Source organism: Cariama cristata, unplaced genomic scaffold (genome assembly GCF_000690535.1).
Source record: "Cariama cristata isolate BGI_N322 unplaced genomic scaffold, ASM69053v1 scaffold1710, whole genome shotgun sequence".
In the NCBI taxonomy this organism is placed as follows: domain Eukaryota; kingdom Metazoa; phylum Chordata; class Aves; order Cariamiformes; family Cariamidae; genus Cariama; species Cariama cristata.
In genome coordinates this window covers 19251-29930 of record NW_009596158.1, presented here as the reverse complement: position 1 = coordinate 29930, position 10680 = coordinate 19251, and the positions used below count along the sequence as shown (strand labels likewise).

General features: G+C 37.1%; 1 protein-coding gene across 1 annotated transcript in view; it reads left to right on the top strand.

The window, feature by feature from the left end:
• The window catches only part of RASGRF2 (Ras protein-specific guanine nucleotide-releasing factor 2), a gene marked incomplete at its 3' end in the record, with an annotated part of 60348 nt that extends 50125 nt beyond the window's left edge, over positions 1-10223 (top strand). Inside the window, exons 13-17 of the mRNA XM_009704704.1 lie at positions 2346-2428; positions 4534-4782; positions 5094-5482; positions 8669-8797; positions 10076-10223. Of these exons, the coding sequence (XP_009703006.1) occupies positions 2346-2428; positions 4534-4782; positions 5094-5482; positions 8669-8797; positions 10076-10223 (998 nt within the window). The remainder of the gene's footprint in view (positions 1-2345; positions 2429-4533; positions 4783-5093; positions 5483-8668; positions 8798-10075) is intronic.
• Positions 10224-10680: the final 457 nt, after the last annotated feature.

The window sequence follows — 10680 nt, the reverse complement described above, 5'->3', positions numbered from 1 at the left end:
AAAGAGAGGGCTGACCCCCACGATCCCCAAACCGAGTATTCCCGTGGGTGGGATGGAATACTGCATTGGCCAGTCCTGGGTCACCTGTGCCCTCTGCAGCTTCCTGCGGGTGCGACCCCTCCTCCGCCTTCCCCCACGAGGAGCCCAGCGGAGCCCAAGAGAGCCCGCAGGGAACAAGCACCCACTCGTGGGCCTTTCTGCATAACAATCCCGCTCCTGCCCCAGCAACAACTACAGACATTAACTGCCATCAACTCTGACAGCAGGCGCTGCCTGAAACCTGGAGTCAGCTTCAGACAGTGCAGTTACTAAGAAAACTTAACTGAAGGGAAAAAAAAAATCTACTGAAAGCAGAAATAGTTCTGTTTTAGCCAAACCAGGACAGAGGAAGGGGACATCTCCTAGCTTCTGAAGACAGAGCTGTTCTGAAGAGATACGGGACCAATAATCAACAGAAGCTTATAAGTGAAAGCCTGAGAAAACTGCGATCTGTTAGCACTGTGAGGCTGAAGAAGCTTCTCCAGTGGTACAAAGGAAGGGAAGCAGGAGATGCTGAGGGGATAAGCAGCAGCTTAAAAGAAAAAAAAGAGTAAGAAGACTGCACAGACATTTGGGGCTTGAGTTGGTACTTTTTTTTACAAATAGCAATCAGTGCCATTCACTCACAGCATTAGTCTTGGTGTCCAGAATCCTGCATCTTATTAAATTATATATGCATAAGACATGTAAGTCATATTTGTCTATTGTTCATAGTGAGGCTTCTTGAATTTATATTCCTTTCATGCAAACCATGCAATTCTTATGAAAAATGAATGGGTTTTGTTGATGCTGAAGAAGCTTCCCCTCTTCTAGTTTGAGCTTGTACTTCAGCCCTGGATCCCCATTGTACCCATTCCTTAGCTAGAATGATATTATCTGTCAGGGAGGTGATAAATGCTAGGCCCATGCAGACGGAGGATAAGTGCTGAATTACCTCAGGCAGTTTTATGGTTGGTGCTAAGGGCTTCTTTGCAACATTTAAAATTCACATGGGGGAAATTATGTATTTTTATTAGATGGGTTTTTCTTGGTGGTTTTAGGTAATGATTTGATAAAATCATAATGTGAATTGTTACAACTGCACTTTTCAAATAATCTTAAATGCCTGAATTTAAAAACACATACAGCTACATAGATCATATTTTAAATGTATAGCTACATTGATATATTTTAAACCTGAAGAGGCCTCTGATTATCTTGTTTGACCAATCTAGCGTCAATCATTATTTCGCTATGAGATGTTCCAAAACCAGCAGACTATTTTTATTCTTGAAGTCAAGGTAAACATACGATAATTTTGGAAACTCCTTTTTATTGATATAAAGAAATAGTGGTTTTATATATATGTATATATACATGTATGTATGATATTTGACCCAAAGAAAAAGGAAATTATTGTAAAGGCAAGAGTCCTGTAGTGTTAGATAGCAGGTACTTGCTGCAGACTGTATAAGCCTGATCCACTGGCAGACTCTCTGCTGACTTCCAAGAGCAAGGCTTGTGGTGCTGTGTTATCATAACTACATAAAAGTACAAACCAGAAGATGGTGATGTACAAAGGGCTTCAAGCTGCCCCTCTGCGCTGCCAGCACTGAGCTGCTTTGAGGCTTGAAGAACAGCTTATGCACCCCTAGTTTGTAGACTTCTACTGGCCACAGGACAGTCTGTAATTTCTAAAGCAGTATGTGCTGGGACAGTGCCCCAGAAGTGTCTTTCCAGCTTCTAATACCTAGCTCAAAACATTTATACAAGACTTTGCAAGGAACTCCTTGAATAGCACCCTCGTAGCTATGTTTCACAATAACAGCACCACTTGAATGTGTTTTGACAAGTGTGTTTCTAGAAACTGTTTGTATTTCTCTTTGGACTTTTTGCAGAGTGTGGCAGTTAAGGTATTAGTGTATGCGTTTGTGTATAAAGCATTCTAACTTTCTTGCAGTATTGATTTTTCAAGCTTAACACTCATTCAGGAAATGTTAGAGATAGTGAGTTTTGTTCAGTTTCAAAGGAACTTCAAAGGAAATTTCACTTCCAACTCAAAATACTTAAACAACTGGATGCTGAGCTGAATACCCTGAGCATGCTGGTAAAGATGCATAGACTTGCAGATGTGCAAATCAAAGGCAGAAGACTAGAGAAGCATGTCCACTGTTGTTCTTGCACCACTGCTTTTCATTTATGAAAATGCCTTGTACCAATCAGTCCATACCCTGTAAAGCTATGCTTTAAGCTTACAGCGAAACGAAAAGTTAAGTCCTGTTACCTTGTATTTTGATTTTAACAGTTTTCAATGTTTATTTTCACAGTGCATTGATAATATAAGGTGCAATGGTTTAATGACCATAGTGTTTGAAGAAAACTCTAAAGTCACGGTGCCACATATGATCAAGTAAGAGCAGCATTTTTTTTCCCAGTGAACAAAATAGCTTGTTTGTTTGTTTTTTAATAAAAGTTTCAACAAGATAAAATGTGTATTTGGAAAATATAGCCTTTTAATTTATTTTTTTTCCCCATTTTTGTTGAATAGAATAAATTCTACATCCCAAAATGTTATCTTTTCAGATCTGTTCCTTGAAATGGTAGGTATGACTCAAAATGGTAAACTCTCAATTCACAGTATTGGACTGTATAGGATCACAGCTCAGATTTTTCTATTATTGGTGAAGTTGCCTTCAGTTATGCTTCAGATTAATAACTTCATTGTCTGTTAGCTTTTCGCTGTCATACCACTCATAATTTTATTGAATATATTTTAAAATGTCTTCAAAATTTAGGTGACTGCAGACAAGTATGATTTTCCAAGGTATTTTGTTATATTAGCCAAAATTTTTCTTCTCTTTGTTTCTCTTATTTCTGAGAAAAAAATACTTTCTCTCATAATTGTAACTGATGATATCAAGGTAACATCATAAACCTGCTTCCTTCACCCTTAGATTCTTTCAGTCAGTTATTGTAATAAGTCATTTTTATTTGTAGACAGCAATTTTCAGTACATGATTCCAAATTTCTAACTCAATTTGACCTCTTAGATCTTCTACAGGATCTGTATTTACATGAGTTTTACCTACTGTTATCCAATATAAATAGTAAGGAATAGAAGACAGAGATAGAAATATAAGTATTTGCTTTCTTGCTGTTATCTGTTACTAGGCCATTTCTCTCTCTTGGATGTAATCCGCAGATGAACGTTTCTCAAATGCTTCTTCTGTAGTTGTTGCCTCTCCTCTCTTAGTATATGTTTAGAAAAGAAAAAGAGATAACATCTGTTAACACACTGTTAGGGCATATACCTTTGATCCCTAGAAAGTATGCATTTTATTGTCTTCAGTTTTATACCAGGAGCTTTCCAGTGTGTAAACACTTCTGTTACCTGCTGAATTGTAAAAATGCATTAATCTGTTTTCAGGTTGTAGATTACAGCAAGGTCTTAATCCCAATGTCAAGAGAAAGAAATCTTTGTTGTAAAAAACATACAGGATCTTAACAACAAACACAAATTTGGTGTTCTTTTTCTGAGATTTTACTCATGTGATTTGTAGCACACATTGACTTTTAGAGTCAGATATCTTTGGATGAAATAAAAATCAACTGCAACTTTTCTGAGGACTCAAGAAAAATTTTTTTTTGTTGTTTCTTTTATGTAATGCTGTATAGAAGTGTGTGGAATATCTTGATGCTGTGTTCTAAGAAAGCCCAATCATTTTTAATGAAAAGATCAGGCAGTACTGAAAGATGCTTTACTTAGTATCCATCCCATTTTTTTTACAAGCTAAGCCTTCAACTACATAAAATTAAGCAAAACTAAATTTGAAAAAAAAACATCATGAGTAGGGTTATATAAATTACTGATTTTTGTTTTGATGTCCAAATGAACATTAGTCCAAATTTTTTTCACTGAAACAAAGCCTCACTGTGGTTTCTGCTTTGAAATTTGAGTGTTTCATGCTGTTCCCTTTTTATTATTTTTTTTTTTTAAAATAATTCTTGGAGCCTGTGGACAGGTGTTACCTTGCAGGTGAACCTTAAGCTTAGCTGAGGGGTTAATTTTCCTGTCTTTTGCTGTGGTGCATTAGTTTATTTTAGATAAAGCTAGATGCCAGCATAAAAAATTGCAATCATTCAATTATTACTCTATAGCGAGCTTCTAGTGATGTTGGACTACAGGCTACAACAGCTTGAAAGAAACAAGAGGGAACAATTCTGCCTCCTGTTCTATTTCAGAAATTTAAGCATCATTAATGGTTTCTTAGACTTTGAAATGTAAATTAATTATTTGCCAAAAAAGAAGTTAAATTCCCGTAGTTATGGCATAAAATAGAACTGAATGGAAGCACGTGTCTTCACAGATTAAGAGTTTTCTTGTGTTGTTAAAATACAAGAATGCATATACCTTTGCTGCTTCTGTGTTGACAGGAGCAGCTAAAGTGATACCACTAGAGTACCATAATCACTTTTCTTCTTTGGTAAAATGTTCCAAATTTAATTTCTGTGTAGATCCGATGCTCGTCTTCATAGAGATGACATTGATATCTGCTTCAGCAAAACACTGAATTCCTGCAAAGTACCCCAAATCCGTTATGCAAGCGTCGAGCGCCTTTTGGAGCGGCTAACAGACTTGCGATTTCTGAGTATTGATTTCCTGAATACTTTCCTACATACTTACCGCATATTTACTACTGCAGCTGTGGTACTGGAAAAACTTTCAGACATATACAGACGGCCCTTCACTTCCATTCCTGTCAGGTGAGTTCTGGGGTTTCTCCCTTCTATCCTAGGTTTCTTATGGAATTACCATGGCATCATTTGTTGTTAGTTTTTTTTACCGTGATTTTCTGTTATATAAGTAATCTAAGAAGAAAGTTCTTCCTTTGTAAATAGGACATAAGTTTTTAGATCTCAACTGTCTCAACTTTCTGCCCAGGCTTTGAGGACTAAGTGTCGTACAGATTTTGCAATGCCACGCAGATTTGCACAAAATTTGTTTGTAAGTATTTTCACTTAAATCTGTTTGGTGTTTGTTACCGTCTGTTGCTTTTTTTGTTTCTTACTCTCAGATCTTTGGAGTTGTTCTTTGCTACCAGTCCAAACAACAGAGGAGAGTACCTGGCTGATGGGAAGTCACCACATCTCTGTCGCAAGTTTTCTTCTCCTCCTCCATTGTCACTCTCCAGAACTTCCTCACCTGTCAGAACCCGAAAACTGTCATTGACCTCACCACTGAATTCAAGGATTGGTGCCCTTGACCTCTCTACTTCATCTGTGGTGAGCAGTCCTACCTCGACCTACAGCCCGGCCACCTCCCCTCCACCAACGGGTAGCAAAGTGCCGCTGGACCTTAGCAAAGGGCCCTCCTCTCCTGAGCAAAGCCCTGGCTCCATAGAGGACAGCTTGGAGAACCCCCGCGTTGACCTCTGTAACAAGCTGAGGAGAAGCATTCGAAGAGGTATTATATACCCACAAAATACCGAATGTTACTTTTGATAAATAGGGTAGTCTCTCAGGTAGGCTTGACTTTTACCAGATCACTGCTGAGAAATTATTTCTCATGTCTGTTTTTTTCTCCTGATCACCGTAAGTTGTGTTGCAAAACCAAATACTCTGCACTCTGTTTCTTCTCTAGCAGAGGCTGTGATGGGTTGTCTGTTTCCACCACTTTGTTGCTTCTTTGTAGGAATAGCAGTATGGCAGAATGGCCTTCTCTGTTTTCACTTCAGCAGAGTGCTAAGGGGAAAGGCAGAAGGAAATACTTTATGCCAGTTGTGTTTCTTGAGGTGAAAGATTTTGGAGTTGTACCATTACTACAGGAAGTAAAATATTAAGTTGAAAAGAAATCGGGATGTAAAGACCTAAGAGACAGCTTTAACATGTGTACATAACAGGGCTAGTTTTCCAGAAATATTTCATCACTGATCCAAACAAATAATTTATGTGATGCACTTGGTACATTGGTGAGATTCATACCACCTGGTTTTTATCGATCCAGAAGGCAGATGTCTAAAATAGATTAATTATGCCTGTGCAAATGCCTGTTTTCCTCTATGAATTGTGTAAGGCACCTTGGAATAAGTACTACTTCCAGAGGGCTAAAGTTAGTTGATATAAACCTCAATGTGGCCATTTAGAATGAGATCGTTGTATTTATAGATGGCAAAGCAAGAAAGTATCTCTAATCTCATAGGATGCATAAGTGTGTGCTTATTTCTCATTGCTCTTTGGGAATGGAGGGGTGGTCTTCTGAATTAGAATAAAAGTATATAACAAGTTTTTGTATTGTTATTACATTAAACAGAAGATAAGGAAATAAAAAAAATGCTATTTTATTCCTAAAATTCATGTTTAGAAATGGTCTTACATGGGCTGACTTACAGTCTGAGGAGTTTGAACTGTAAATCTGAGCAAAGTGTAGCTCAGTTTTACTTGCAAGTACTGTAACAATGAAAATTGATGTAACTCAAGAGGAAAGAAGAAATGGATTACCAAACATAAACTAAGAAAAATATGATTGAAGCATTATGCCTACTTCTTACTGATGGATTGAAATAAGTACCCTGGTAAGAAATTTGATGTTGTTTTATGCAGAGCGACTGTTTTTACAGAATGTAGTCTATTGTTTAACAAAAAATCTTTTTAACAGGCAAGTTAGCTACCTTAGCATTATAGGAGTCTGTGCTTGCCCATGCTTTATACTTTCATAAAATGCTGGTTGGCTGTTATATTTCAGTATGCTGGATGTTTTTAAATGAATAGCATAACAGACCATCTATGTATATAAAATATAGTATTTACTATGTAGAGGTGGGCAGATTCTTCTTGTGCACTAGTGTAACCACATTCAAATCAATGTGATAGCACAGCATGTCCCAAAATGTAAGTCATACATTAAAATTAATTGTACACAGGTAACTGCAGTCTTAGGTGTAACCTTTTTTTGCTATACTGTGTAAAGTAAACTAGTAAAGAATAGGTTATTTTGACCTAGTGTTAGCACTAGGCATTGTTGCAGAGGTATTCAGATTTTGCATTCCAGTCTGTCAAAGCTGAAAGTGTCATCTGGGCAGCGTGAGGAACATTTGGAAATGGCAAGAACCTCATATAAATGCTAAATTGCTTTCTGCAGTGTCTCCAGTTCCTTTGGGGATCTCTTGCTGAACAGTTTGCACACAATTTGCAGCTAGGTAGCTCTGTTCTGCGGGGGAAAGTTCTTTTTTCACCCACCTGCATAAAGTATGTTGAGGAAGAGGAGCAAGGTTAAAAAGAAATCTGACAAGGAGAATGGAAACGGACAGTAGGAGAACTACAAAATGCTAATCTGCACATTCCCTATCATACATAATGTGTTTCTTTGTTTCTGAGGTTTTCTGGGTAAGGAGGCCAGTTGTACTTAACCAGCAGCCAGCATCCCATTACGGTTAACACCGTTGCTCTGGTACTGCCAGGTTTCCAAGAAAACAACTATGGCTTACTCTAAATCCAATATAACTGTACAAATTCTGTTCCCTAGAGCATATTATCATGGTGGTGGTTGTTCTCCTTGAATGTTGTCCATTTACATCCTGGAATTTCCACCTTCTTTGCCCACTTCCAAAGTTGTTGTTTGCTTCCAAAGTTTTTGTTTTCCAAAGTTTTTGTTTATATATATATTTTTATATATACAATGATTATACTGCGGGTGTAGTTGTCATTCATATTGAATGTAGGATATATTTTATCAGCTTGTTTTCCTTCATTTCTTCATTCCTTCATTTTGAAAGTAATATTTCCTTGTTTTATTCTTCTGGTAGAAGAACTCTTCCATGGAGTAATCTGCTCTCCTGCAGTACCGTTTGGCTATTTTATTGGGAAGTTTTTGATTACACATAGTTATCCAACAAGGATTATTTTCCCTAGCTTATATAAAACCTATGAGTTCAAGTATCCTTATTACATGTGCGTTTCATTGTATATTCTGCTGACTTAAAGTGCAGTCTTATCCAAGCTATTTTTAAAACTGAGAAGTTTTCACCAAGTTCTTTATTTATGGGCTTTTGTGTGGCTATGTCGCTGGTATGTAACTTTCCCAGTCCTTTAACTCCATCCAGAGGCTAATTATTGCTCAGCCTTCTTAATGCAAATGTTTTATGGCAAGTTCCAGAAGGAGTATTATTTAAAACAACTGTAAACCACAGATTAAACATAAACAACTTTGTGTTAGATGGTATTTAATGGTATTAGGTTGATATTGAAACACTGATATTGTGCTATTAATTAATGACCATTTTTTAAACATTGCCTTTCAGTGAAGCCCCCTTTGGTGTACACACTCTTTTTTATCAGTGCAGTACAGTTCATATTGTTCAAGGCTGATCATTTGCAGACTTTCTTTTGGTGTTTGTAAACTGAGAGTCCTGAATCACCCACATACTCTGTATCTCAGAGGCACTCCATATCTAAGACAAACTAATCTGACTACACTCTGTGGTTTAAAAAAGCTTATCTTAAAGTCCCATACCATAGTTCTCTATGCCCACCTGATATTTTCAAAGAACATTTATACTTTATAAATGCATTAATATAGTAATACATAATATAATATAATGACTTGTAAATTGTGAATGAACATCCCAGTATTAACATCTATTGTCCTTTAAAGCAGCAGTTCTAGAATCCGTGTCAGTGGACCGGACAATTCCTGAAAGCACCTCAGCAGTGGACACTACAGAGCTTTCCCCATGTAGATCCCCTTCGACACCACGTCATCTCCGTTATCGTCAACCAGGAGGTAAGAGCCTGATGTTTCTTGCCTCTGTCAGTCACTTTAAAGAGTTTAAATACTGTAGCTGTAATCTCTGCAGGATATTAGAAAAGAATAATGTTTGAATAATGTGTTTTGCTTGTATTTTCCTTATTTCTCAGGTATTAAAAAAAAGCCATTAGAATGTGAATTACACCGGTTAATTTGTACAGTAATAACAAGAGACTTTGAAGCATATTGGGACTTGGTATGATGAAATGTTCTTAAATAGCTTGAGCAGGATGTGCCCAAGTTCAAGACTAATACTGAATCAGTCCTATTCTCACAAAACTCTCAAGAACTAGACAGATTTTTTTCAGGTACTAAGGGGATGTATTTTGGGCACCATATGTAATCATGAAATACACAACACCCATTATTGTCAATGGGGAGTGACTGTGTCTGTTTCTTTGTATAACACTGAACATTTACAGATGGTGTCACATTATTCATTCCAAAATTTGAATAAGCTGCTCGATTGAAGAGGAAAAGTAAACTCCTCAAATAGCTCTCACATGGCTCTTTGAAATCATTAGCAGAGCTGTGAGCTATGTCCATGAACACTCAAAATGCTGCTATCTCATGCAAGCCAGATTTCTAAGCAGTTATTTCATGCCTGTGATTAAAACAACAAGAACAGAGTAGAGTCTTCTCAACTGTTAATAAGTTGCTGAGACACCTTAATTTTAAACCAGTAGTAATCTTTGTTATTGGGCACGTTTATTGTGGGAGGGCAAGATTTGGGAGTTGGAAACTGGAGGGAACAGTGCCATATTATCTGAGTACTAGTCAGAAGTGATGTTCACAGTACTCCCTATAGAGAAAGTTTTAAAAATGGTGCAAAACTGTGCTCATCCTAGGCAGTGATCTGGGAAAATACGTGAAACTAGTTATCAGAAATTGGTTAACATGCTTAGTTCTCTAACATGATTTTTTGTTTAGGTTAATTTTCTACACCATTGTTTTTGTCTTCTTTTAATTTTTCTTTTTCTGTTTGGTTACTGCTTGTTCCTCACCTTGGCAGTGTCTTAGACATTTTTTTTCCATAGCAACGTTAGTTATACCGACCTGGAAATGAAACTTAAATCACAAGTATGATTATGATATTTTTATTTCCTTTAATATAAAGTCCTCTGGCAATGGAAACTTAAAATGTTCACAAAATGTAAACATTAGTGAAGATTTTAAGTATTATTGTTGCTTAACTTGAAAAATAGGAAAAATATGTAGAACTTGTTAACTTTTCTCTGTCTGTTCTCTTTACAGTACAAACTACTGACAACAGCCACTGTTCCGTTTCTCCTGCTTCAGCTTTTGCTATTGCTACAGCTGCAGCGGGACATGGGAGTCCACCAGGTGAGAGAAATGTGCTGTGTGAAAGAGAGATAACAGTAAGATACTCTGATCTCAAAAGGTAAATATTTCTTAAGAACATAATTATCTGAATCCTAAATAGCCTCTAATTTGTTACTTTAATCTGCTGGTGTTTTGAGTCTGGAATCCTGCCCTCTGCGTGGACATTGCAGTACAGCATTCACAGATAATTGGAGCCTGGGCTTCCAGTTATATGGCCATTATGAAAATATTTGTAATATAACTCATTTAATTGAAAGTGAAATTGACCCATAAGAATGACTAGAACAGCTTAAGATGGGCTGTCCAGGTACATCCACTCTGTTGTGTTTCCTGCTGTGGTGGTCTGGAAATTTTGGCTGATGAAGCAGTTTATGTCACCAAAGAGTAAAATCATCTTTTAGACTGTTTATATACCACCCTGTCCTGGGGAGTTGCCAGCAACCACCACCATGTCTACCTGAAAGAAGGAAAGGATGAGAATGTGTTCAGAAATATCTTTTAGAACAAAATATGAA